This window comes from Psittacula echo, assembly GCF_963264785.1.
Source record: "Psittacula echo genome assembly, chromosome: 29".
Lineage (NCBI taxonomy): Eukaryota > Metazoa > Chordata > Aves > Psittaciformes > Psittacidae > Psittacula > Psittacula echo.
The window spans coordinates 664,697-690,317 of NC_137764.1; the positions used below are offsets into that span (position 1 = coordinate 664,697).

Consider the following 25,621-nt stretch of genomic DNA (forward strand, 5'->3'; position numbering starts at 1 on the left):
GTGAAGAGGGGGGGGTGTCCCAGGGGTTAGGACTCCCCAGCTGATGCTGGGAGGAGGAAGAAGGGGGGGGGGCTATGAGGAGGCCGAAGGCTCCTTTTATTGTACAATCCATATAAATCCTCTATCGCTACCACCAGGACCGGGGGGGGATATTGGGGAAGGTCCTTTTTTTGGGGGGGGGGGGAGCTCCCCTAAAGTCCAGGCAGCCGGAGCAGGAGCCCCCAGATAAATAGGGGGAGACTTGGGGGGGGTTCAGTCCCCGCAGCGGCCGCTGTTGATGACGATGTCGTCGTATTCCTCCTCCTCCTCCTCTTCCTCTTCCTCCTGGGGTGGGGGGGGACGACGACACCCAGAGCTCAGCACCCCCCCAGGACTTGGGTGGGGGACCGAGGGGCTTTGGGGGCTAAAATAGGCATTTGAGGGGGGAAAGCAGCATTTGGGAAGGGGAGAGAGGCGTTCCGGGGCACTCACATCGCTGCTGTCCCCGTCCTCGTCGCTGGAGGGGTCCTGCGCCCCGAAGCGCCGCAGCAGGGGGGGCAGGCGGGGGTCGGGCCGGTGCCGGGCGCTGTACAGCGCCGTGTACCCCACGTACATGCGGGCGCCGGGGTCGGCTCCGGCGCGGAGCAGAACCTCAGCCACCTCCGGGCTCTGCGCTTCCACCGCGAGGTGCAGGGGGCTGCGCCCACAGCTGGGCTCCTTTGGGGGGGCACAAGCAGACGTTGGGGGGGGGGTTAAAGGACCCCCCAGGGTTTTCCCCCCTCTCCTCCTCGCTCCGGCTCTCACCGGTTTGTTGAGGTCGGCGCCGGCGCTCAGCAGCAGCTCCACCATCGCCACGTCCTTGCGCAGCACCGCGATGTGCAGCGGGGTGTAACCTGCACAAGGACAGGGGCCGGGCGGGGGGGGTGTCACTGCGGGTACCCCCCCCCCCCCCCCGCCAAACCCCATCCCGACCCCGTCCCTGCCCCATCCCGCACCGTCGTAGTTGACGCTGTCGAGCTGAGCCCTCGCCTCGGGCTCCGTGCAGGGGGGGTGCCCGCCGAGCAGGAGGCGGGCGCAGGCCGGGTGCCCCTCGCGGCAGGCCAGGTGCAGCGCCGTGTGCCCCCCCCGCTCCTGCGGCCCCAGCCCCGCGCCGGCCGCACGCAGCTTCCGCACGAAGCTCTCCAGGCCCAGGATGACAGCGAGGTGCAGCGCGGTCTGCGGGCACAGGGACCCCATCAGGAAGGAAGGGCTGGAACCGGGGGGGGGGGACGACACCCGCCCCGTCGTGACCGCTTCTCTTCCCCCCCGCCCCGCACCTGCCCCAGGTCGTTCTGCAGGTCCAGGTACTCCGTGCCCGCCGTGTGCTGCAGGATGGAGTCCAGGAACGCCTCGTGCTCGTGGATAACGGCCAAGTGCAGCGCCCTGGGGACGGGGGGGGGGGCGATGGAGGGGGGGGTCCCCCTTAAGTCCCGTGCGAGGGACACGGGGTGCGTGTCCCGCAGCCCCCCCCGCACTCACGTGTCTCCGTCCTCCGTGAGGAAGCCCAGGACGTGCCGGAGCCAAGCGCCGGGCTCCGCGCTGGGGGACGCGGCCTCCGCGGTCTCGTCGGGCCCGGGGCTGGCGGGCAGCGGCCCCAGCGCCCCCTCGCCCAGCGAGCCCAGGCCGCTGTCGCACCACTCCTCCGCCTCCGCCCGCTTCACGTCGCCCGGGGGCGGCGGCGCCTCCGCGGCCGCCATCGGGGCCGGGCCGGGCCGCGTCAGGCGGGAGCCGCCATCGAGGAGCCGCCGCCGGCGCCGGGAATCCCCCGACGGGCCCTGCCGTGACCCGTAGTTCGCGCAACACTTCCGGTGGTCTCAGCCAATCAGCGGAGGCGTGGCTCTAAGGACAATGCAGAACGCTCAGCCAATCAGATCCTCCCCTCCTGCATGCCGGGAGGCGTGGCTGTAAGAACGATGGCGGAGCGCTCAGCCAATCAGCGCCGCCCTTGGTGCATGCCGGGAAGTGTGGCTGCAAAAAAAAGATGGCGGGACCCTCAGCCAATCAGCGCTGCCCGCGCGGTGCACGCCGGGAGGAGTGGCTGTAGGAAAGCTGGTGGAGCGCTCAGCCAATCAGCGCTGCCCGCGCGGTGCATGCCGGGAGGAGTGGCTGTAGGAAAGGTGGCGGAGCGCTCAGCCAATCAGCGCTGCCCGCGCGGTGCATGCCGGGAGGAGTGGCTGTAGGAAAGGTGGCGGAGCGCTCAGCCAATCAGCGCTGCCCGCGCGGTGCATGCCGGGAGGAGTGGCTGTAGGAAAGGTGGCGGAGCGCTCAGCCAATCAGCGCTGCCCGCGCGGTGCATGCCGGGAGGAGTGGCTGTAGGAAAGGTGGCGGAGCGCTCAGCCAATCAGCGCTGCCCGCGCGGTGCATGCCGGGAGGAGTGGCGCCGGCCGCCGCCGCTGCCCATGGCCGAAGGGGACGGTACCGGGGGGGAGCGGTGTCCGCGGCGGGGCCTTGGGGACGAGGCCGAGCGGGACGCGGAGTCACCGGTAAGTTCGCGGTCGATTTCCGCTGCTGCCCTCGCAGGGCCCCCCCCGCCGCCGGTGTCCGCTGACCCCCCCCCCCCGCTGTCCCGCAGGGCTCCGACCCCGAGCTCGGCGCTTCGGCCGACTCTGACAGTGAGTGGGGGCGCGGGGGGGGCTGCGGGGTCCCGCTCCCCGCACACCGGGGGTGGGGTCCCCGGGCCTGACCCGGACCCGCTCCCGCAGTGGAGCTGCTGCGGAGCCTCCTGTCCCGGACGCTGGGGCTGGGCGGGGAGAAGCCCGAGAAGGTGCTGGAGGAGCTGACGCTGGAGGGAGTGAGCCGCTTCCTGCAGAGCGAGAGATGTACGGGAGGGGGGGGGGTGTTGGGGGGGTCGCAGGAGGGATTTGGGGGGGTTAAAGGGGTCTCCGTGGGGCCAAGCTCAATGTGGGGTCCATGGCAGGGTCCCTTTATCTGCCCCCCTTTCCTCCCCCCCAGGCAAGAACGTGGTGTGCATGGTGGGCGCCGGGATCTCCACTTGTGAGTGCGCTGCGGGGGGCGGCTTTGGGGGGGTCCCAGCGCGGAGGGGGGGTTCCTGACACCCCCCCCCCCCCCCCGCAGCCGCAGGGATCCCCGACTTCCGCTCTCCCGGCACCGGCCTTTACTCGAACCTGCAGAGCTACGACCTGCCCTACCCCGAGGCCATCTTCGAGATCAGCTTCTTCAAGGTAACCCCCCCGAACTCCCCCATCAGGTTTGGGGGAGCCCCTTCCCTTGGGGCCCCTCCAACGCCGCCTCTCCCCCCCCCATAGGAACACCCTGAGCCTTTCTTCGCTCTGGCGCGGGAGCTCTACCCGGGCCAGTTCAAGGTAACCCCCCCCTTAAGTGTTCCCCTTCTCCGGGGCCCCCCCTAATCTTTGGGACCCCCTGACCCTCTTTGCTTCCCCCCCCCCAGCCCACGCTGTGCCACTACTTCATGCGCCTGCTGCAGGACAAGGGGCTGCTGCTGCGCTGCTACACACAGGTCGGCCGCCCCGACGTGGTTCCTGATGGGATGGAGGGGTGCTGGGGGGGGACGGACCTTGGGGTCCCCTGACCCCCCCTTTTCCCGCTGTGCCCCCCCCAGAACATCGACACGCTGGAGCGGGTGGCGGGGCTGGAGCCCGAGCGGCTCGTGGAGGCTCACGGCTCCTTCTTCACCTCCCACTGCCTGCGCCCAGGCTGCCGGCGCCAGTATGGGCTGCCCTGGATGAGGGGTGCGATGGGGGGGACATGGGGGGAAGTGGGGCTGGATGGGGGGGGGTGGCCATAGAAATGGGTCCTGCTAAGAGCTGGAACAGCCCCCCCCATGTACCTGTGGGTCTTCCCTTGACCCCGCTATTTCTCTGACCCCTTTATGTGCCCCTTGAGCTCTCCTCCCCCCCATGTCCCTCCATGCCCCCCACATTCCCCCATGGCCCCCCATGCCCCCACCTCTTGCAGAGCGCATCTTCTCCTCGCTGGTGCCCAAGTGTGAGCAGTGCCAGGGCCTGGTGAAACCCGGTGAGCTTGGGGGGACCCCCCAACCCTCATACTCCCCCCCCCAGTCGTTAGGGCCCCCCCAAAGCTCTGCTCACCTCCTGTGTCCCCCCGCAGACATCGTGTTCTTCGGGGAGAGCCTCCCCTCGCGCTTCTTCACCCTCCTGCAGTCGGTGAGGTTGGGGGGTCCTGGAGCCCCCCCTCCCCATTCTTTCCTTTAGGATTTGGGGGGGATGACACCCCAGTGCCCCCCCCCTTCCTGACACCCTCTTTTCCCCCCCCAGGACTTCCAGCAGGTCGATCTGCTCATCATCATGGGCACCTCGCTGCAGGTCCAGCCCTTCGCCTCCCTTGTCAGCAGGTTGGGGACCCCCAAACCCCACCATTAATGCCCCCAGACCCCCCCAGACCTCCTTTAACCTCCTCCAACCCCTTTCAACCGCCCCCCAGCCTCCCCATAACCACCTCTTGTCCCCCCACAGGGTCCCCACCAACACCCCCCGGCTCCTCATCAACAAGGAAAAGACGGGGCAGGTAAGGAATTTGGGGGGGGGGCTGCTAAAATTGGGGTGGGGGGGGTGTAGATGGGGTTTGGGGGGCTCTGGGAGGACAAGAGCTGTTGTGTCACCCCCATTTTATGTGGTGTCTCCACCAGAGTGACCCCCTTATGTCCCTCATGGGCTTTGGCTGTGGCATGGACTTTGATTCAGACAAGGCTTATAGGTAAGGGGGGCTTGGGAGGTTCTTGGGGGTCGTTCCCCCCCCCCTAGCACGTTTTGAGGATCCCCCCTTGGCCTGCACCCCCCCGCAGGGACGTGGCTTGGCTGGGGGAGTGTGACAAGGGGTGCCTGGAGCTGGCGGAGCTGCTGGGATGGAAGGTACTTACCCCCCCCATAGCGATTTGGGGACCCCCCCCGTTAATTTGGGGAGCCCCCCACCTCTGCACCCCCATTTACTCGCTGTGTCCCCCCCCGCAGAAGGAGCTGGAGGAGCTGGTGAGGAAGGAACACGCCGCCATCGATGCCAAAGCCACCCAGGGGGGCAACGGCAAGGCCGGGGGGGGCAGTCAGGACCCCCCCCCGCAATCTGGGGGGGGCACTGGGGCCCCCCCCCATTGACCCGGTGGGGCTGCGGCATTAAACGGGGGCTTCTCAGCATCGGCTGTCGCCTTTTTGGGGGCCTGGGGGAGGGAATGTGGGGTTTGGGCCCCCGAATGTGTGCACCTTGTTGGGGGGGGGGGTCCCAGCGCATGGGGGTGACTGCGATGGAAGGGTCCAGTGGGGTGGGGACGGGGGGGCTCTGCCTTTGCCCCGTTCTGTGTGCAATAAAACCGTCTTATTCTTGCATTTTGGCTGGGTCCTGACCAGCGTTTGGAGCCCGGGCTGTCCGTGCCCGTTCCCGGGGTGTCCGTGCCCGTTCCCGGGGTGTCCGTGCCCGTTTTTGGGGTGTCCGTGCCCGTTTTCGCGCCCTGCTTTGGGTTCCTGCAGCCGTCGCTGGGGGGGGGGGGGGGGGCGGGGGGCCTACTCTATTTGAGCGCGGTGGGAGGGGCCAGCGCCAACACTCACCGGCCAATCCGAGGTGAAAGCTGAGAGAGGCGGCCAATCGGAGCCTGGAGCGGCAGGCGCGAGAGTTGATAGGCAGGCGAGTTGGCCAATGGGCGAGGGGAGAGGCTGAAGGGGTTGAAAGGGGCATAAAAGGAGCCAATCAGAGCCAAGGGAATTGATTTGCGTTGGCTCTGACCAATAGCCTGGAAGAGGCGGTGGGCGGGGGCGGAGCCTGAGCGCTGCGCCCTGAAGGCGGGCGGGGCGCCGCATGGACAGGCGGCACCTCCACCCAATCAGCTCGGTGGGCGGGCGGACAGGCGCACCTTGCAGCCAATAGGAGGCGGCAGTGCAGTTGACGGGCAGAAGCGCGGGCGAATCAGCGCGGTCTCGTCCGGCCGACGAGCCCAATGGCGGCGGAGAGCGGGCCCGGCTGCGGAGCGGAGCCAATGGGGTGAGAGCCCCGCCTTGAGTGGCGGTGGGGCGGGCCAATAGGGGCGTGGCGGAGGCGGCGCGGCGGACAGAGGCGCCATGTCGCGGCGGCGGTGGCGGGGCCCGCAGAGCGCTGAGGGCAGCGGCCGCGGGGCCGACATGGGGAAGATGGCGGCGGGCGGCGGCGGCGGCTCCGGCCGCTACTACGGCGATGGCGGCCGAGCTCCCAAGCGCCAGAAGACCGAGAACGCGGAGCCGCCGCCGCACGGGCCTGGCGGGCCGGGGGGGGCTGGCGGAGGGCCCGGTGCCGCTGGAGCGGTGAGAGCGGGCGGCTGGGGGGGGGGAGTAAAGCGGCCCTGGGAGGTAGAACGGGGCCTGGGGAGTAGAAAGGGACCGAGGGGGTGTAAAAGAGGGCCAGGAGCGAAGAACGGCGCGGAGGGGGGGGGGGGGTAAAACGGGGCCAGGAGGAGTAGAATGGGGCGGGGCGGGGGTAAAACGGGAACGAGGACGTCAGAAACGGGGCGAGGAGAGGCAGGATGGGGCTCAGGGGGTGAAAAATGGGGCCTGGTGGGGGGGGGCAAAGATGCGGCCTGAGGTCACATCGGGGTCCAAACCGGCCTCTGTGGTGCAGCCGGATGGGAGCTGAGGCCGCGGTGATGGGCGCAGAGCGGGTCCGGCTCCTCCCTTCAGGCCGCCGCGGTGGGTTCTGCTGACCCAGTGCCTCGGTTCCTAGCAGGAGAACTACGATGACCCCCACAAGACGCCAGCGTCGCCGGTGGTGCACATCAGGGGCCTGATCGATGGCGTCGTGGAGGCTGATCTGGTGGAGGCTCTGCAGGAGTTCGGACCCATCAGGTGAGGAGCCGCCTCCGGGGCTGTGTTTGCTGGGGAGGAGGGTGATGGTGAGCCCATGGTCGCGTGCCCTCTTCCAGCTACGTGGTGGTGATGCCCAAGAAGAGACAAGCCCTGGTGGAGTTCGAGGACATCCTCGGCGCTTGCAACGCTGTCAACTACGCTGCCGACAACCAGATCTACATCGCCGGGCACCCGGCCTTTGTCAACTACTCCACCAGCCAGAAGATCTCCCGCCCTGGCGACACGGACGATTCCCGGGGCGTCAACAACGTCCTGCTCTTCACCATCCTCAACCCCATCTACTCCATCACGACGGTGGGTGGTGCCTTGGAGGGGTTTGGGGGTACCAATGCAAAGGGGGAGCTGGTGGAGTGAGCCCGTGGTGATGGTCAGGAGCTGGAGCAGCTCTGCTCTGGAGCCAGGCTGAGAGAGCTGGGGTGGTTGAGCCTGGAGAAGAGAAGGCTCCTTAAGGAGAGACCTTAGAGCAGCTCCAGTGCCTAAAGGGGCTCCAGGAAACCTGGAGAGGGGCTTGGGACAAGGGATGGAGAGAATGAGGAGAAACAGTTTCCAACTGGAAGGAGGAAGAGTTGGATGGGATATGGGGGGAAGCTCTTCACTCTGAGCATGGTGGGACACTGGGATGGGTTGAATAGAGGAGGTTTGGTTCAAGGCCAGGTTGGACGGGGCTTGCAGCAACCTGGTGGGTTGGATCTGGGTGATCTTCAAGCCCTTCCAACCCAAACCATTCCGTGCTCTCTGCTGCTTTGGAGGGTTCCTCACACCTCCTCCCCTGTCCCCCCTCCCAGGACGTGCTCTACACCATCTGCAACCCCTGTGGTCCTGTGCAGAGAATTGTTATCTTCAGGAAGAACGGTGTCCAGGCCATGGTGGAATATCCTTCCGTGCTCCAGGAGCTCTGGAGCTGCCTTTACCTGCCAGGGGTTGCTTTGGCTCCGGCTCAGGGAGCAATCAGAGATCCCAGATAATGAAACCTGAAACCCTCTTTGGTGGCCACAAAGCTCCTTAACCCTCCCCTCAACGTTTGACTCGGTGCAGAGCGCCCAGCGCGCCAAAGCGTCCCTCAACGGCGCTGACATCTACTCGGGGTGCTGCACCCTGAAAATCGAGTATGCCAAGGTAAGAGCTGGCCCCCCCCGCCCGTGACAAACAGCCACGTGGGGTGGCCCCGCGCCCGTTGTGGGGTGACGGCACCCCCCCTGCCTCTGCTTCATCCCCACCTCCTCCCCCTCTCGCAGCCCACGCGCCTCAACGTTTTCAAGAATGACCAAGACACCTGGGACTACACCAACCCCAACCTCAGCGGACAAGGTAATGGCCAGTGAAGCCCCTTGTGCACCTACACTCGGGCACCACGACCCACCACACCTCATGGCCCATGCCTCCATCCGGAGCTGGCCCCGGGCTCGCCGGGGAGGGGGTGAATGGAGGTGGAGAACTGAGCGGCGGCGGCTTTTGGGGGGGGCGTTCCTGTGTTTTCTTGGTTCCTTCGCTGCGTTCCTTGATGATGGATCTCACGGGGGGGGTTGCAGCAGCTGCACTGCCGGTGCGTGGGGTTGGAGGGGTTGCTGTGCATTTCATCAGGTTTGGGGGGTTTGGGTGGGAGGTGCCGTTGCTTCCTTGTGCCTGCCCCGCTCCCTGAGTCTTTGTGGGCTTCGTCTTCCCAACTGGAGTTAATCCGAAGTGGAGCTATGGAGCGAGTTGGGAATGTTCTTGCCTTCGCTATGGGCATTCCCAGCCCCTGTAGAACCAGAAGGGAGACACCAGCTCCCTTGAGTTTATGGAAGGGGTGGAAAAAGACCCCCACCCCCCTGGAAAATCCCCTTTGGAGCTGATGCCTCCACGTTGGGTCAGTGCTTTTTGGGGGGGTGATGGGAAGGAGAAGAACCCCCTTTGTGTTCTGAAACCGGGGGGTGAGCGTCGGGTGCCTTTGAGGGGGGGACTGGGGGCGTTGGGGACCTTGGGCTGGGATGTTGAGGCTGGCGGGAGCGGGCTTCGCCGGCCGCTTTCGGAAGAGTGCTTGAAGGAGGGTCATGAGGGGCTGGGGGTGCAGCTCCCCCCCTCTCTTCTTGCTGTGTAGGATGTGTGGAGCTGGGGGGGGGGCTCTTGGGCTGGGGGGTGGGATGCCATAACGTGGCCTTTCCCAGCTCCGAGCAGTCCTTTTGCACGTACACCAGCGGAAAACCCGAGCGGGCGTCACCTTCTTCCGCACATTCCTTCCTCCACCTTCCTCCTCCTCCTGCTCACACCACACAAGTGTAGGAACAAAACCAAAGTGGAGGAAACACGCAGCAGCCAGCAAAAAAAAAACCACCCCAAGCAGCACCATGAGCTCATTGCAAGGACACAACCACCATCCAAGGACTCTCCTGCAGCCAAGTGCCACCACATCAGCGCCAAGCGGAGAACACCAAAACTAGCCCCAACCCAAATCCCAGCTTAAGGCAAAACTCAACCCAAAAACACCACACACAAGCCCGTAGGAGGCTGGAGCTGGGTCTGGCTCGAGCCGAGACACATTGTCCATGCTCAGAGGAGACACGCACACGGGACAGAACTCCACAGAGCCCGACGCACCACACAGTGGCAGGAATGGAGGGACACACTTCTCACCACCCCTTTGTGGCCTCCTTTGGTACCTCCTGAGGAGCAAACAAACCGGCAGCGAGACTTAACGTTTTTTTGCTAAGAAAAAAGAGTGTTTTTTTCTCTTTTTTAAAGTGGAATTGTGGCGGGTTTGGTGCCTTTGGACCTGTGTTTGTGACTCTGAAACCATGTGATGCAGGGTCGCAGTGTTTGTTTGGTGGGACGCCCATCTTTCCCAACTGTCCTAACTCTTGAAGCGTCCAAGGGTAAGAGAAAGACAGCGAGATCATTCCATGTGCCAAAACTGGACCTTGTACTATTGTAAACCCCCCCCTCTATGCTGTAAGTAGCCCCCCAACCCCCCCCTTTTCCCAAGCTTTGTATCCAACTGGGAATAAAGCTCTACGGAAGCGGGAAGGGATCAAGAAGAGCAACTGGATTGGTGCCGTGGTCGTGGTCGATGCCTTGGGCCGTGCTGGCTCCTTGAAGCTGGTTCTGCTGTTGCTTTGCTGCCTGAACCCCCACTTGTTTCGGGGGGGTCGGGAGGTGTTTTTGCCACTTTAATGACTTAATTAGCAGTAATTCATGTCCTTTATTCTCCTTTCTGTACCTTAATTGTCTATTAATGAGCAGCATCCCAATGGGGCCTCGCCGGACCCCCACTTCCATAGGGCAGCTTGGGGGAGGGGGAAGACGGGACCAGATCCTCTGGGGGGTGATGGTGGTGTTGGGGAGGGGGGGCAGCTCCCAGTATGGGCCCCCCTCCCTCTCCATCCCCACTGGTTGGAGATGGGGGGGATCCCCTAAAGCCACCCTGGGGCTGTTGATGGCTGGAGGGGGGTCCGCAGCACCTTTGGGAGCGGTGCTAGGGCCCCCGTCATCCTCAGCCCCCTCCATAACCTCTTCTTCTCCCCACAGGAGACCAAGGAGGGAACCCCAACAAGCGCCAGCGGCAGCCCCCGCTCCTTGGGGATCACCCTGCGGAATATGGTACGTGTGGTGGGGCTCAAAGCCTTTGCTTTTGCAGGGGGACCCCATAGAGGTGGTGTTTGGGGGGGGCTCCAACCTCCTGCCTGTGCAGGAGGAGCCCACAGAGGTGGTGCTGGGGATCTCCAACCTTCTCCCTGTGCAGGAGGACCCCACGGTGGGTACCACGGGCACTACCACGATGAAGGCTATGGGCCCCCACCGCCCCACTATGAAGGCAGGAGGATGGGCCCTCCAGTTGGGGGGCACCGGCGAGGACCCAGCCGCTATGGTCCCCAGTATGGGCACCCCCCACCCCCCCCGCCACCCCCGGAGTATGGGCCCCACGCCGACAGCCCCGTCCTCATGGTGTACGGCTTGGACCAGTCCAAGATGAACTGCGACCGCGTCTTCAACATCTTCTGCCTCTATGGCAACGTGGAGAAGGTTGGCGAGGGGCTTGGAGGTTTTGGGGGTCTCCCATGGGGGGGTTGGGGTCTCAAGGGGGTGTTTCTGATGCGCCCCATCCCGTTGCAGGTGAAGTTCATGAAGAGCAAGCCAGGAGCAGCCATGGTGGAGATGGCCGATGGCTACGCCGTGGACAGGGCCATCACCCACCTCAACAACAACTTCATGTTTGGCCAGAAGCTCAACGTATGGTAGGTGTTGGTTGGGGTGGGTGGCTCATGGTACCCCCCAGTGCCGCGCTGACCCCCCCATGCCCGCTCCCACCCCTTGCAGTGTCTCCAAGCAGCAGGCCATCATGCCCGGGCAGTCCTATGGGCTGGAGGATGGCTCCTGCAGCTACAAGGACTTCAGCGGCTCCCGCAACAACCGCTTCTCCACCCCGGAGCAGGCGGCCAAGAACCGCATCCAGCACCCCAGCAACGTCCTGCACTTCTTCAATGCTCCCCTTGAGGTCACCGAGGACAACTTCTATGAGGTGAGGCCTCCTTTTCCTCCTCTTCCTCTTTCTTCTGCTCTTCCTTCTCCCTTTGCAGGAGCTCTCCATTCACTGTTTTTCTTCCCTTCCTCATCCTTCTTGCTTCTTGGCCTTCTCTTTTCCTCCTCTTTTCTTCCCTTTCCTCCTTCTCTTCCTTTTCTTCTGCAGTCTCTTTTGCTCTTCTTCCTTGTCTTTTTCCTCCTTTCCTTTCTTCTCCAGTCTGTTCTCTTCCTTGTCCTCTTCTCCTCCCGTCTTTTTCTTCCCTTCCTTGTCCTTCTCTTTACCTCCTTTCTTGGTTCTTGTCCTCCTTCTTGTCTTCCTCTTCCTTCTCTTCCTTTCCTCCCCTTCCCTGTTTCTCTTCCTTTCTATTCTCTCCCCTTTTCCCCTCTCCTCCTCCCTTGTTCTTCCTCCTCACCCTTCTCCTCTGTCCCCAGATCTGCGACGAGCTGGGCGTGAAGCGCCCCTCCTCAGTCAAGGTCTTCTCGGGGAAGAGTGAGTATGGGGGGGCCGGGGGGGGCAGCCCGGGGAGCTGCAGGCCGTGGGGGGGGCGCTGAGGAAGGGGCCCCCTCTTTTCCAGGCGAGCGCAGCTCCTCAGGGCTGCTGGAGTGGGACTCCAAGAGCGACGCCCTCGAGACCCTCGGCTTCCTCAACCACTTCCAAATGAAGAACCCCAGTGAGTGCCCCCCAACCCCCCCCAAATACACCCCAGCCCCCCCCGGACCCCATTAACCCTCCCTTTCTCTCACCCCCCACAGATGGGCCGTACCCCTACACGCTCAAGCTCTGCTTCTCCACCGCCCAGCACGCCTCCTAACCAGGACCCCACCAGCGGGGGGTGCCCCCCAACCCCCCCAGGACCCCCCCATCCCCTCGGGAGGTCCCTCCCCCCCCCTCCTTTTCCCCCCCCCCCTTGTTTTTTTAAGGCTGATCTTCCCCATTTCCCCCCCCCGACCTGTTTCCCCCCCCATTTTTAAGGCTGTTTGTGTGCTCCCCCCTTCCCCTTCAATAAACTCGTTTGGAAAACAAGCTGCGGCTCGAGGGGGGGGTCGCGTCCCTGCGCCCCCGCTTCTGGGGGGATTTGGGGGGGGATTTGGGGCAATTTCAAGGTGCGTTTCGGGGTGGGCATGCGCACGATGGGCTTGGAGGTCTCCGCTGGATGCGCCGGTAGGGGGCAGCAATAGAGCGCATCGGTCTCGCTGAGAGGGAGTGGTCTTGCATGCCGTCACGTGACCGGCAGTGGCCGGCCCTCCTCCCGCCCGTCTCGCTGCTCCGGCCCCGGTGGAGGACTGATGGCGGCGGTGGCACCGCGGCTGCTGCGGGGTACGCGGGAGTCGGAGGAGGCCTGACCTTAAGTGACCCCCCCCCACCCCCCACCCCATGGGACGGCTCCGGTCTCGTGTGACCCCCCCCCGTGACCTTCACACTGACCTTGACCCCCGGCTGCCCTCCCCAACCCTCTTGTGACCCCCCCAGGCCCTCCTTTAGCCCCTGTACCCCCCAACCCTTCCATAACCTGCCCCTGTGCGCCCCCCAGGGCCCCCCAACCCTCTTGTGACCCCCCAGGCCCTCCTTTAGCCCCTGTACCCCCCAACCCTTCCATAACCTGCCCCTGTGCGCCCCCCAGGGCCCCCCCAAGCCTCCCAGGACCCCATTAGACTGCCCAAACCCTCTTATGGCTCCCCCCGGACCTCCTAACCCTTCTATTTCCCCCCCCCCCCCAACTCCTCCGGGCCCCCCCCATTGCCTTGACCATTGCCCGTGCTGGGATGATGATTAACGAGGCCTCGCTGCCCCAGGCCCGTGCCAGTGGATCCCAGTTCATCTCCCAGGCTCTCCCAGTGCTTTTCCAGCAGGTTTGAGCCTTGGCCCAGTCCTTTCCCCGTGGGTCCCAGTGCCCCCCAGGCCCTGCCCAGTGCTGGCGGTGACTTGGGCCTGTGCAGCGCTGGGGGGGCTCCCGGGGCTGCGCCGGCTCATGGCGACCGAGGCGGCGGCCCAGGAGCGGCTGCGCCGCGGGTTCGAGACGCTGCGGGTGAGGCCGGAGCGGGAGCACGTCCTGCACGTGCAGCTCCACCGCCCCGACAAGAGGAACGCCATGAACGGCGCCTTCTGGAGGTGCTCGGGGGGGGGGGGGGGGCTTGGGGCGCCTGGGACCCCTGGGAAGGCCCCGGTGCCATTCCCACCGTGGCCCCATTCCCATAGGGAGATGGTGGAATGCTTCCAGGCCATCGCCCAGGACTCCTCCTGCCGCGCCGTGGTCATCTCTGGGGCAGGGAAGGTTTTCAGTGCTGGTGAGGGCTTTGGCTCCCTTTTGGGGGGGGCCTGAGGTTACCCTGACCTCATCTTAGGGGGCGTTTGGGGGTTTCTTCCCCCTTGGGGGGAGCTCTGGGGTATCTGTTCCCAGCTCGTGGGGGTGACGCTGTGAACCCAACAGGGCTCGACCTGATGGACATGGGCGGCGAGCTCCTGATGGTGGAGGGTGATGACCTGGCCAGGAAGGCCTGGAACCTGCGCAGGAAAATCTGCGCCTTCCAGGAGAGCTTCTCCGTGCTGGAAAAGGTGGGAAGGAGGGAGGGCTGATGGCTGGGTGATGGTTGGATGGATTTGGGGGTGTCCCCCTGTCACCCGTGTGTCTCACAGTGCCCCAAGCCGGTGATCGTGGCTGTGCATGGTGCCTGCATCGGTGCAGGTCAGTTGGGGTGGGATGGGGGGACAATGGGATCCCTCTGTGCCACCGACTCATGGGCTGCTCCGTGCCAGGAGTCGACCTCATCTGTGCCTGTGACATCCGGTACTGCAGCCAGGACGCCTGGTTCCAGGTGAAGGTGGGTTTGTGGGGACCCGGCGGTGGCCACGTGGCCCATCAGGTCTCTTGGGGCTTCCTTGGGTGTCCCCAAGAGCCCTCAGATGCCCCTGTGGCCCCTTCCGTGTCCCTTCACATGTCCCCTCCTGTCTCCATCCCTGCAGGAGGTAGACATTGGGCTGGCAGCTGACGTGGGCACCCTGCAGCGTCTCCCCAAGATTGTGGGCAGCCAGAGGTGAATTGTGGGGGCACCAAAGCGGGGGGACGTGGGGACACCAAGGGAAGGGTCCCCCGTGTTACCTCACAAGCTCTTTTCCTTCCCAACAAGCCTGGTCAATGAACTGGCCTTCACGGCCCGCAAGATGATGGCCCCCGAGGCGCAGAGCTGCGGGCTGGTGAGGTACTGCAGCCCCGGGCTGGCCCCTGCGTGTCCCCTGCTGTCCCCTCGGTGTCCACCATGTCCCCATGTCACCCCACAGCCGCGTGTTCCCGGACAAGGGCTCTCTGGTGCAGGCGGCCATAGCAGTGGCCGAGGCTATCGCTGCCCGTAGCCCCGTGGCTGTGCAGGGCACCAAAGAGAACCTGCTCTACTCCCGGGACCACTCCGTGCCCGACAGCCTGCGCTACATGGTGAGGGGGACAGGTCACCCCTGTGGGGATGGGTCACCCCTCCGTGCGTTGGCATCAACCCCTGGGCAACCACAACAGCCCCAGCTCCGCGCTGTTGCCATCCCACTTCCCATCTTCGTCTCCCCCGGTGTCCTGTCCCCATTGTCCCCATGCCTGCGGGTGTCCTGTCCCCACTGGCATCCTCTTCCCAAAGGTGTCCTGTTCCCGAGGGTGTCCTGTCCCTGTCCCCCTTGCCGTTGGCATCCCATTCCTGTCCCCAAGGGCATCCTGTCCCCATTCCCAAGGGTGTCCCATTCCCATCCCATTCCCAAGGGTGTCCCATCCTGTTTCCATCCCATCTGCAGGCCACCTGGAACATGGGAATGCTGCAGAGCCAGGACGTGGTTGCTGCAGCTCAGGCAGCCATGGACCGGAAGGACCCCGAGAGTGTCCCATTCAGCAACCTTTAGGGACCCCATGGGGGGACCCCAATAAACCTGCTTGGACCCATGGCTGCCTCTTCCTGGGGTCTTGAGGGGCCAGGGGGCTGTTGTGGGGCTGGAGGTGTCTCCAGGGTGCTTCCATGGGGTGTTCACAGCATGAGGTGTAGGTGGCAAAGCCAGGGTGGATTACCACGGTGGTGGCACCATTCCGGAGCTCACCGTGTGTAGGTGATTCCCAGCACCAGCTTTCTGTCCTGGCTCCTTAGGCTTAGGAGCAGGGGCTGGATGTTTGCCCTTTGGGATCTGGTGGTTTGGGGGTAATTTGGGGAGTTTCGGGGCATTACAAGGTGGTTTGGGGGCTTTTCTGGAAGGTTTGGGGCAATTTGGGCTGTTTGTGCATAATAGGGGGTAATTCCAGCAGTTTTGGGGTACTTGGAGCTGCCTTGGGGACCTTTGGGGAATTTGGGGCTATGTAGGGCCTGCCTTAGGACAATTAAAGCCACTTTTGGAGTAATTTGAGCTGTTTTGGGGCAATTTGGGTGGGGTTTTGTGCAGTTTTGGGGCATTCCAGTCTGTTTCGGGCTATTTTGGGACGCTTTCAGCTCCTTTTGGGGCATTTCAGGCTTTTTGAGGGCAATTTGGGTAGGTTTCGGGGTGCTTGGGGTGGGTTTGGGGCATTTCTGGCTGCTTTTTAGGGGCATTTTGGACACTTGGGGGCAGTTTGGGGTCAGTTTGGGTTGGTTTTCGCTCTTTGGGGGCAATTCAAGCTGGTTTTGGCTGTGTTTGGGGCACTTTGTGTGGCTTTGGGGGCGATTCCGGCCGGCTTCCAGGGAAGCCGGACGTGATCGAGTCAACGCGCGGGTTTCAATCAGGTCCGGCCTTCCCGTCGCGCACCAGCCTCGGGAGGCGCCGCGGGCTTCAATCAGGTCGGACCCAGCTTCGCTTCGGCTCCCCCCCCCCCCCCCGCTCCGCTGGGTCCTAGAGCCCGACCGCAGGACATGGAATTCCGCAATGGGTTGGGATGGAAGCGGCGTTCTTCCCCATATTCCATCTCAGCCTCCCCTCTGGCAGGTTAAAGCCATTCCCCTTGGCCTGTCCCTACAGGCCCTTGTCCCAAGCCCCTCTCCAGGTTTCCTGCAGCCCCTTTAGGCACTGGAGCTGCTCTAAGGTCTCCCCTTCAGGAGCCTTCTCTTCTCCAGGCTGCCCCAGCCCAGCTCTCTCAGCCTGGCTCCAGAGCAGAGCTGCTCCAGCCCTCGCAGCAGCTCCGTGGCCTCCTCTGTCCTTGCTCCAACAGCTCCACGTCCTGGGGAGGTCTGGGGCACCCCAAAACCCACCCCTCAAGCTGGTGGGGATGTTGTGAAGCTCCCCTTGTAGAGGCGATGCCTTTCCCATATGGATGAGGAATAGGGCAGGAGGGGTTTGGGTACATGGAGGGGGGTGACACAGCAGTGGGGACATTCAAAGCCACCCAAAAGACCAGGAAGGAGCGAGGGGGTGACACAACAACCGACATTTATTAGAAGGGGGATGACACTGGTGGCTTGTAACAGTTGGATTTGGCCACAGCTTGTCCTTCTTCCATTATAAGAGTGGGAAAAACTGTGGGGGGAGTTAAAGTCAGCTTTTGGAGGAGTCTGTGGTGTCAACAACTCATAGGAGACAATGAGAAAGGGGCCCTAGGGTGCCCAAAAGAGGCCCCTGGATGGAGCAAAGATCCCTAGGGGTGCCCAATAGAGACCTAGAGCTGTCCAAAAGGGGCCTAGGGGTGACAAAAAGGGACAGATGAGTCCCCAGAAGAGACCTTGGGAGCACAAAAAAAGACATTGAGATGTCCAAAAAGTAGAAGTGGAGACAGAAAAAGGCCTTGGGTGCCCAACAGGGGCTTGAGAGAGCACACAGAGGCCCTGGAGAAGACAAAAGAAGCCAAGAATAAGATGCCAAAGGAAGGAGGTATTGTCATGGTGACAGCAAAATTCCGGAGCTAACTGTGTGTAACAGATGAACAACAGAGAGCTTTGCAAATCTGACTTTCTGCAGAAGAGGCACAGCTCAAGTTTTTTGCCCTGGCTCTTCGGCTGTGGGAGCAGAGGCCAACCGTTCGTGCTCTACTCGCTGGGATGCTGGGCAGCCGAGCACGGGTGCCAAAGAGGTTCCATTGTAATGGACTTTGAGTTGGGAAATGGAGGAGCGACAGCAATGCGGATGGCACCGTTGCAAAGCTGACTTTCTGCAGAAGAGGCACAGCTCAAGTTTTTTGCCCTGGCTTTTCAGCTGTGGGAGCAGAGGCCAAGCGTTCGTGCTCTACTCCCTGGGATGCTGGGCAGCCGAGCACGGGTGCCAAAGAGGTTCCATTGTAATGGACTTTGAGTTGGGAAATGGAGGAGCGACAGCAATGCGGATGGCACCGTTGCAAAGCTGACTTTCTGCAGAAGAGGCACAGCTCAAGTTTTTTGCCCTGGCTCTTCGGCTGTGGGAGCAGAGGCCAACCGTTCGTGCTCTACTCCCTGGGATGCAGGGCAGCCGGGCACGGGTGCCAAAGAGGTTCCATTGTAATGGACTTTGAGTTGGGAAATCGAGGAGCAACAGCAATGCGGATGGCACCGTTGCAAAGCTGACTTTCTGCAGAAGAGGCACAGCTCAAGTTTTTTGCCCTGGCTCTTCGGCTGTGGGAGCAGAGGCCAACCGTTTGTGCTCTACTTCCTGGGATGCTGGGCAGCGAGCACGGGTGCCAAAGAGGTTCCATTGTAATGGACTTTGAGTTGGGAAAGCGAGGAGCGACAGCAATGCGGATGGCACCGTTACAAAGCTGACTTTCTGCAGAAGAGGCACAGCTCAAGTTTTTTGCCCTGGCTCTTCGGCTGTGGGAGCAGAGGCCAACCGTTCGTGCTCTACTGCCTGGGATGCTGGGCAGCTGAGCACGGATGCCAAAGAGGTTCCATTGTAATGGACTTTGAGTTGGGAAATGGAGGAGCGACAGCAATGCGGATGGCACCGTTGCAAAGCTGACTTTCTGCAGAAGAGGCACAGCTCAAGTCTTTTGCCCTGGCTCTTCGGCTGTGGGAGCAGAGGCCAACCGTTCGTGCTCTACTCCCTGGGATGCTGGGCAGCCGAGCACGGGTGCCAAAGAGGTTCCATTGTAATGGACTTTGAGTTGGGAAATGGAGGAGCGACAGCAATGCGGATGGCACCGTTGCAAAGCTGACTTTCTGCAGAAGAGGCACAGCTCAAGTTTTTTGCCCTGGCTCTTCGGCTGTGGGAGCAGAGGCCAACCGTTCGTGCTCTACTCCCTGGGATGCTGGGCAGCCGAGCACGGGTGCCAAAGAGGTTCCCTTGTAATGGACTTTGAGTTGGGAAATCGAGGAGCGACAGCAATGCGGATGGCACCGTTACGAAGCTGACTTTCTGCAGAAGAGGCACAGCTCAAGTTTTTTGCCCTGGCTCTTCGGCTGTGGGAGCAGAGGCCAACCGTTCGTGCTCTACTGCCTGGGATGCTGGGCAGCCGAGCACGGATGCCAAAGAGGTTCCATTGTAATGGACTTTGAGTTGGGAAATGGAGGAGCGACAGCAATGCGGATGGCACCGTTGCAAAGCTGACTTTCTGCAGAAGAGGCACAGCTCAAGTTTTTTGCCCTGGCTCTTCGGCTGTGGGAGCAGAGGCCAACCGTTCGTGCTCTACTCGCTGGGATGCTGGGCAGCCGAGCACGGGTGCCAAAGAGGTTCCATTGTAATGGACTTTGAGTTGGGAAATGGAGGAGCGACAGCAATGCGGATGGCACCGTTGCAAAGCTGACTTTCTGCAGAAGAGGCACAGCTCAAGTTTTTTGCCCTGGCTCTTCGGCTGTGGGAGCAGAGGCCAACCGTTCTTGCTCTACTCCCTGGGATGCTGGTCAGCCGAGCACGGGTGCCAAAGAGGTTCCATTGTAATGGACTTTGAGTTGCGAAATCGAGGAGCGACAGCAATGCGGATGGCACCGTTGCAAAGCTGACTTTCTGCAGAAGAGGCACAGCTCAAGTTTTTTGCCCTGGCTCTTCGGCTGTGGGAGCAGAGGCCAACCGTTCGTGCTCTACTCCCTGGGATGCTGGGCAGCCGAGCACGGGTGCCAAAGAGGTTCCATTGTAATGGACTTTGAGTTGGGAAATCGAGGAGTGACAGCAATGCTGATGGCACCGTTGCAAAGCTGACTTTCTGCAGAAGAGGCACAGCTCAAGTTTTTTGCCCTGGCTCTTCGGCTGTGGGAGCAGAGGCCAACCGTTCGTGCTCTACTCCCTGGGATGCTGGGCAGCCGAGCACGGGTGCCAAAGAGGTTCCATTGTAATGGACTTTGAGTTGGGAAATGGAGGAGCGACAGCAATGCGGATGGCACCGTTGCAAAGCTGACTTTCTGCAGAAGAGGCACAGCTCAAGTCTTTTGCCCTGGCTCTTCGGCTGTGGGAGCAGAGGCCAACCGTTCGTGCTCTACTCCCTGGGATGCTGGGCAGCCGAGCACGGGTGCCAAAGAGGTTCCATTGTAATGGACTTTGAGTTGGGAAATCGAGGATCAACAGCAATGCGGATTGCACCGTTGCAAAGCTGACTTTCTGCAGAAGAGGCACAGCTCAAGTTTTTTGCCCTGGCTCTTTGGCTGTGGGAGCAGAGGCCAAGTGTTCGTGCTCTACTGCCTGGGATGCTGGGCAGCCGAGCACGGGTGCCAAAGAGGTTCCATTGTAATGGACTTTGAGTTGGGAAATGGAGGAGCGACAGCAATGCGGATGGCACCGTTGCAAAGCTGACTTTCTGCAGAAGAGGCACAGCTCAAGTCTTTTGCCCTGGCTCTTCGGCTGTGGGATCAGAGGCCAACCGTTCGTGCTCTACTCCCTGGGATGCTGGGCAGCCGAGCACGGGTGCCAAAGAGGTTCCATTGTAATGGACTTTGAGTTGGGAAATGGAGGAGCGACAGCAATGCGGATGGCACCGTTGCAAAGCTGACTTTCTGCAGAAGAGGCACAGCTCAAGTCTTTTGCCCTGGCTCTTCGGCTGTGGGAGCAGAGGCCAACCGTTCGTGCTCTACTCCCTGGGATGCTGGGCAGCCGAGCACGGGTGCCAAAGAGGTTCCATTGTAATGGACTTTGAGTTGGGAAATCGAGGAGCGACAGCAATGCGGATGGCACCGTTGCAAAGCTGACTTTCTGCAGAAGAGGCACAGCTCAAGTTTTTTGCCCTGGCTCTTTGGCTGTGGGAGCAGAGGCCAAGTGTTCGTGCTCTACTCCCTGGGATGCTGGGCAGCCGAGCACGGGTGCCAAAGAGGTTCCATTGTAATGGACTTTGAGTTGGGAAATGGAGGAGCGACAGCAATGCGGATGGCACCGTTGCAAAGCTGACTTTCTGCAGAAGAGGCACAGCTCAAGTCTTTTGCCCTGGCTCTTCGGCTGTGGGATCAGAGGCCAACCGTTCGTGCTCTACTCCCTGGGATGCTGGGCAGCCGAGCACGGGTGCCAAAGAGGTTCCATTGTAATGGACTTTGAGTTGGGAAATGGAGGAGCGACAGCAATGTGGATGGCACCGTTGCAAAGCTGACTTTCTGCAGAAGAGGCACAGCTCAAGTCTTTTGCCCTGGCTCTTCGGCTGTGGGAGCAGAGGCCAACCGTTCGTGCTCTACTCCCTGGGATGCTGGGCAGCCGAGCACGGGTGCCAAAGAGGTTCCATTGTAATGGACTTTGAGTTGGGAAATCGAGGAGCGACAGCAATGCGGATGGCACCGTTGCAAAGCTGACTTTCTGCAGAAGAGGCACAGCTCAAGTTTTTTGCCCTGGCTCTTTGGCTGTGGGAGCAGAGGCCAAGTGTTCGTGCTCTACTCCCTGGGATGCTGGGCAGCCGAGCACGGGTGCCAAAGAGGTTCCATTGTAATGGACTTTGAGTTGGGAAATCGAGGATCAACAGCAATGCTGATGGCACCGTTGCAAAGCTGACTTTCTGCAGAAGAGGCACAGCTCAAGTTTTTTGCCCTGGCTCTTCGGCTGTGGGAGCAGAGGCCAACCGTTCGTGCTCTACTCCCTGGGATGCTGGGCAGCCGAGCACGCTTGCCAAAGAGGTTCCATTGTAATGGACTTTGAGTTGCGAAATCGAGGAGCGACAGCAATGCGGATGGCACCGTTGCAAAGCTGACTTTCTGCAGAAGAGGCACAGCTCAAGTCTTTTGCCCTGGCTCTTCGGCTGTGGGAGCAGAGGCCAACCGTTCGTGCTCTACTCGGTGGCATGCTGGGCAGCCGAGCACGGGTGCCAAAGAGGTTCCATTGTAATGGACTTTGAGTTGGGAAATGGAGGAGCGACAGCAATGCTGATGGCACCGTTGCAAAGCTGACTTTCTGCAGAAGAGGCACAGCTCAAGTTTTTTGCCCTGGCTCTTCGGCTGTGGGAGCATAGGCCAAGTGTTCGTGCTCTACTCCCTGGGACGCTGCGCAGCCGAGCACGGGTGCCAAAGAGGTTCCATTGTAATGGACTTTGAGTTGGGAAATGGAGGAGCGACAGCTATGCGGATGGCACCGTTGCAAAGCTGACTTTCTGCAGAAGAGGCACAGCTCCAGTTTTTTGCCCTGGCTCTTCGGCTGTGGGAGCAGAGGCCAACCGTTCGTGCTCTACTCCCTGGGATGCTGGGCAGCCGAGCACGGGTGCCCAAGATGTTCCATTGTAATGGACTTTGAGTTGGGAAATGGAGGAGCGACAGCAATGCGGATGGCACCGTTGCAAAGCTGACTTTCTGCAGAAGAGGCACAGCTCAAGTCTTTTGCCCTGGCTCTTTGGCTGTGGGATCAGAGGCCAACCGTTCGTGCTCTACTCCCTGGGATGCTGGGCAGCCGAGCACGGGTGCCTAAGAGGTTCCATTGTAATGGACTTTGAGTTGGGAAATGGAGGAGCGACAGCAATGCGGATGCCACCGTTGCAAAGCTGACTTTCTGCAGAAGAGACACAGCTCAAGTCTTTTGCCCTGGCTCTTCGGCTGTGGGATCAGAGGCCAACCGTTCGTGCTCTACTCCCTGGGATGCTGGGCAGCCCAGCATGGGTGCCCAATATGTTCCATTGTAATGGACTTTGAGTTGGGAAATGGAGGAGCGACAGCAATGCGGATGGCACCGTTGCAAAGCTGACTTTCTGCAGAAGAGGCACAGCTCAAGTCTTTTGCCCTGGCTCTTCGGCTGTGGGAGGAGAGGCCAAGTGTTCGTGCTCTACTCCCTGGGATGCTGGGCAGCCGAGCACGGGTGCCAAAGAGGTTCCATTGTAATGGACTTTGAGTTGGGAAATCGAGGATCAACAGCAATGCTGATGGCACCGTTGCAAAGCTGACTTTCTGCAGAAGAGGCACAGCTCAAGTTTTTGCCCTGGCTCTTCGGCTGTGGGAGCAGAGGCCAACCGTTCGTGCTCTACTCCCTGGGATGCTGGGCAGCCGAGCACGGGTGCCAAAGAGGTTCCATTGTAATGGACTTTGAGTTGGGAAATCGAGGAGCGACAGCAATGCTGATGGCACCGTTGCAAAGCTGACTTTCTGCAGAAGAGGCACAGCTCCAGTTTTTTGCCCTGGCTCTTCGGCTGTGGGAGCAGAGGCCAACCGTTCGTGCTCTACTCCCTGGGATGCTGGGCAGCCCAGCACGGGTGCCAAAGAGGTTCCATTGTAATGGACTTTGAGTTGGGAAATGGAGGAGCGACAGCAATGCGGATGGCACCGTTGCAAAGCTGACTTTCTGCAGAAGAGGCACAGCTCAAGTTTTTTGCCCTGGCTCTTCGGCTGTGGGAGCAGAGGCCAAGTGTTCGTGCTCTACTCGCTGGGATGCTGGGCATCCGAGCACGGGTGCCAAAGAGGTTCCATTGTAATGGACTTTGAGTTGGGAAATGGAGGAGCGAAAGCTATGCGGATGGCACCGTTGCAAAGCTGACTTTCTGCAGAAGAGGCACAGCTCCAGTTTTTTGCCCTGGCTCTTCGGCTGTGGGAGCAGAGGCCAACCGTTCGTGCTCTACTCCATGGGATGCTGGGCAGCCGGGCACGGGTGCCAAAGAGGTTCCATTGTAATGGACTTTGAGTTGGGAAATGGAGGAGCGACAGCAATGCGGATGGCACCGTTGCAAAGCTGACATTCTGCAGAAGAGGCACAGCTCAAGTCTTTTGCCCTGGCTCTTCGGCTGTGGGATCAGAGGCCAACCGTTCGTGCTCTACTCCCTGGGATGCTGGGCAGCCGAGCACGGGTGCCTAAGAGGTTCCATTGTAATGGACTTTGAGTTGGGAAATGGAGGAGCGACAGCAATGCGGATGGCACCGTTGCAAAGCTGACTTTCTGCAGAAGAGGCAAAGCTCAAGTCTTTTGCCCTGGCTCTTCGGCTGTGGGATCAGAGGCCAACCGTTCGTGCTCTACTCCCTGGGATGCTGGGCAGCCGAGCACGGGTGCCTAAGAGGTTCCATTGTAATGGACTTTGCGTTGGGAAATGGAGGAGCGACAGCAATGCGGATGGCACCGTTGCAAAGCTGACTTTCTGCAGAAGAGGCACAGCTCAAGTCTTTTGCCCTGGCTCTTCGGCTGTGGGAGCAGAGGCCAACCGTTCGTGCTCTACTCCCTGGGATGCTGGGCAGCCGAGCACGGGTGCCAAAGAGGTTCCATTGTAATGGACTTTGAGTTGGGAAATCGAGGAGCGACAGCAATGCTGATGGCACCGTTGCAAAGCCGACTTTCTGCAGAAGAGGCACAGCTCCAGTTTTTTGCCCTGGCTCTTTGGCTGTGGGAGCAGAGGCCAACCGTTCGTGCTCTACTCGCTGGGATGCTGGGCAGCCGAGCACGGGTGCCAAAGAGGTTCCATTGTAATGGACTTTGAGTTGGGAAATGGAGGAGCGACAGCAATGCGGATGGCACCGTTGCAAAGCTGACTTTCTGCAGAAGAGGCACAGCTCAAGATTTTTGCCCTGGCTCTTCGGCTGTGGGAGCAGAGGCCAACCGTTCGTGCTCTACTCCCTGGGATGCTGGGCAGCCCAGCATGGGTGCCCAAGATGTTCCATTGTAATGGACTTTGAGTTGGGAAATGGAGGAGCGACAGCAATGCGGATGGCACCGTTGCAAAGCTGACTTTCTGCAGAAGAGGCACAGCTCAAGTCTTTTGCCCTGGCTCTTTGGCTGTGGGAGGAGAGGCCAAGTGTTCGTGCTCTACTCCCTGGGATGCTGGGCAGCCGAGCACGGGTGCCAAAGAGGTTCCATTGTAATGGACTTTGAGTTGGGAAATCGAGGATCAACAGCAATGCTGATGGCACCGTTGCAAAGCTGACTTTCTGCAGAAGAGGCACAGCTCAAGTTTTTGCCCTGGCTCTTCGGCTGTGGGAGCAGAGGCCAACCGTTCGTGCTCTACTCCCTGGGATGCTGGGCAGCCGAGCACGGGTGCCTAAGAGGTTCCATTGTAATGGACTTTGAGTTGGGAAATGGAGGAGCGACAGCAATGCGGATGGCACCGTTGCAAAGCTGACTTTCTGCAGAAGAGGCACAGCTCAAGTCTTTTGCCCTGGCTCTTTGGCTGTGGGATCAGAGGCCAACCGTTCGTGCTCTACTCCCTGGGATGCTGGGCAGCCGAGCACGGGTGCCTAAGAGGTTCCATTGTAATGGACTTTGAGTTGGGAAATGGAGGAGCGACAGCAATGCGGATGGCACCGTTGCAAAGCTGACTTTCTGCAGAAGAGGCACAGCTCAAGTCTTTTGCCCTGGCTCTTCGGCTGTGGGATCAGAGGCCAACCGTTCGTGCTCTACTCCCTGGGATGGTGGGCAGCCGAGCACGGGTGCCTAAGAGGTTCCATTGTAATGGACTTTGCGTTGGGAAATGGAGGAGCGACAGCAATGCGGATGGCACCGTTGCAAAGCTGACTTTCTGCAGAAGAGGCACAGCTCAAGTCTTTTGCCCTGGCTCTTCGGCTGTGGGAGCAGAGGCCAACCGTTCGTGCTCTACTCCCTGGCATACTGGGCAGCCCAGCACGGGTGCCAAAGAGGTTCCATTGTAATGGACTTTGAGTTGGGAAATCGAGGAGCGACAGCAATGCTGATGGCACCGTTGCAAAGCCGACTTTCTGCAGAAGAGGCACAGCTCCAGTTTTTTGACCTGGCTCTTTGGCTGTGGGAGCAGAGGCCAACCGTTCGTGCTCTACTCGCTGGGATGCTGGGCAGCCGAGCACGGGTGCCAAAGAGGTTCCATTGTAATGGACTTTGAGTTGGGAAATGGAGGAGCGACAGCAATGCGGATGGCACCGTTGCAAAGCTGACTTTCTGCAGAAGAGGCACAGCTCAAGATTTTTGCCCTGGCTCTTCGGCTGTGGGAGCAGAGGCCAACCGTTCGTGCTCTACTCCCTGGGATGCTGGGCAGCCCAGCATGGGTGCCAAAGAGGTTCCATTGTAATGGACTTTGAGTTGGGAAATGGAGGAGCGACAGCAATGCGGATGGCAC

The 25,621-nt window shown here is 61.2% G+C and overlaps 4 protein-coding genes across 8 annotated transcripts; 3 read left to right on the forward strand and 1 right to left on the reverse strand.

Moving 5' to 3' along the window:
- Nucleotides 1-8: 8 nt before the first annotated feature.
- NFKBIB (NFKB inhibitor beta) lies at nt 9-1,828 on the reverse strand. The gene is made up of 5 exons (XM_080636004.1): nt 1,498-1,828; nt 1,296-1,401; nt 975-1,194; nt 784-872; nt 9-696 (listed from the first exon to the last, which is right to left on the reverse strand). Exons 1-5 carry the CDS (start codon nt 1,713-1,715, stop codon nt 253-255), a joined length of 1,077 nt encoding a protein of 358 aa, XP_080492130.1. The 5' UTR covers nt 1,716-1,828; the 3' UTR covers nt 9-252.
- Nucleotides 1,829-2,263: 435 nt separating this feature from the next.
- Nucleotides 2,264-5,147, forward strand: SIRT2 (sirtuin 2). Of its 4 annotated transcripts, none has more exons than XM_080635989.1 (15): nt 2,266-2,501; nt 2,591-2,630; nt 2,721-2,837; nt 2,971-3,012; nt 3,094-3,200; nt 3,285-3,341; nt 3,428-3,496; nt 3,599-3,728; nt 3,955-4,014; nt 4,108-4,163; nt 4,275-4,347; nt 4,473-4,524; nt 4,646-4,713; nt 4,802-4,868; nt 4,968-5,147. In XM_080635989.1, the coding sequence occupies exons 1-15, from the start codon at nt 2,313-2,315 to the stop codon at nt 4,987-4,989; spliced, it is 1,149 nt and encodes a 382-aa protein (XP_080492115.1). In that variant the 5' UTR covers nt 2,266-2,312; the 3' UTR covers nt 4,990-5,147. The 4 variants fall into 4 exon arrangements, with proteins under 4 accessions (XP_080492114.1, XP_080492116.1, XP_080492115.1 ...); XM_080635987.1 differs by having other exon boundaries at nt 2,267-2,501; nt 4,275-4,351; XM_080635988.1 differs by lacking the exons at nt 3,955-4,014; nt 4,108-4,163 and having other exon boundaries at nt 2,264-2,501.
- A 610-nt stretch (nt 5,148-5,757) lies between these two features.
- On the forward strand, nt 5,758-12,351 carry HNRNPL (heterogeneous nuclear ribonucleoprotein L). The gene is given in 14 exon segments (XM_080635986.1): nt 5,758-6,281; nt 6,700-6,818; nt 6,896-7,133; nt 7,625-7,801; nt 7,806-7,811; nt 7,815-7,955; nt 8,075-8,147; nt 10,341-10,412; nt 10,555-10,835; nt 10,926-11,047; nt 11,130-11,331; nt 11,766-11,823; nt 11,909-12,004; nt 12,087-12,351. Coding segments are annotated over 14 exon segments (1,863 nt in total). The 5' UTR covers nt 5,758-6,062; the 3' UTR covers nt 12,146-12,351.
- Nucleotides 12,352-12,471: 120 nt separating this feature from the next.
- On the forward strand, nt 12,472-15,243 carry ECH1 (enoyl-CoA hydratase 1). 2 transcript variants are annotated; one of them, XR_013958590.1, is made up of 10 exons: nt 12,472-12,651; nt 13,185-13,443; nt 13,531-13,619; nt 13,763-13,887; nt 13,969-14,017; nt 14,089-14,153; nt 14,296-14,366; nt 14,460-14,526; nt 14,611-14,761; nt 15,106-15,241. XR_013958590.1 is itself a non-coding variant. In XM_080635975.1 (10 exons), the coding sequence occupies exons 1-10, from the start codon at nt 12,621-12,623 to the stop codon at nt 15,208-15,210; spliced, it is 1,017 nt and encodes a 338-aa protein (XP_080492101.1). In that variant the 5' UTR covers nt 12,472-12,620; the 3' UTR covers nt 15,211-15,243. The 2 variants fall into 2 exon arrangements, 1 of the variants encoding a protein (XP_080492101.1); XM_080635975.1 differs by having other exon boundaries at nt 14,460-14,531; nt 15,106-15,243.
- Nucleotides 15,244-25,621: the final 10,378 nt, after the last annotated feature.

What these genes read in the sequence shown, in the direction of transcription:
- ECH1 (XM_080635975.1), top strand. Translation starts at nt 12,621, where the DNA reads ATGGCGGCGGTGGCACCGCGGCTGCTGCGGG. An exon ending in ATGAACGGCGCCTTCTGGAG is followed by an intron (nt 13,444 to 13,530) that starts GTGCTCGGGGGG and finishes CCATTCCCATAG; the next exon opens with GGAGATGGTGGAATGCTTCC. An exon ending in AGGGAAGGTTTTCAGTGCTG is followed by an intron (nt 13,620 to 13,762) that starts GTGAGGGCTTTG and finishes TGAACCCAACAG; the next exon opens with GGCTCGACCTGATGGACATG.
- SIRT2 (XM_080635987.1), top strand. Translation starts at nt 2,313, where the DNA reads ATGCCGGGAGGAGTGGCTGTAGGAAAGGTGGCGGAGCGCTCAGCCAAT. An exon ending in TCTACCCGGGCCAGTTCAAG is followed by an intron (nt 3,342 to 3,427) that starts GTAACCCCCCCC and finishes CCCCCCCCCCAG; the next exon opens with CCCACGCTGTGCCACTACTT. An exon ending in GATTCAGACAAGGCTTATAG is followed by an intron (nt 4,714 to 4,801) that starts GTAAGGGGGGCT and finishes ACCCCCCCGCAG; the next exon opens with GGACGTGGCTTGGCTGGGGG.
- NFKBIB (XM_080636004.1), bottom strand. Translation starts at nt 1,715, where the DNA reads ATGGCGGCCGCGGAGGCGCCGCCGCCCCCGGGCGACGTGAAGCGGGCG. An exon ending in CGACAGCGTCAACTACGACG is followed by an intron (nt 873 to 974) that starts GTGCGGGATGGG and finishes GTCCTTGTGCAG; the next exon opens with GTTACACCCCGCTGCACATC. An exon ending in GCGCCGACCTCAACAAACCG is followed by an intron (nt 697 to 783) that starts GTGAGAGCCGGA and finishes GCCCCCCCAAAG; the next exon opens with GAGCCCAGCTGTGGGCGCAG.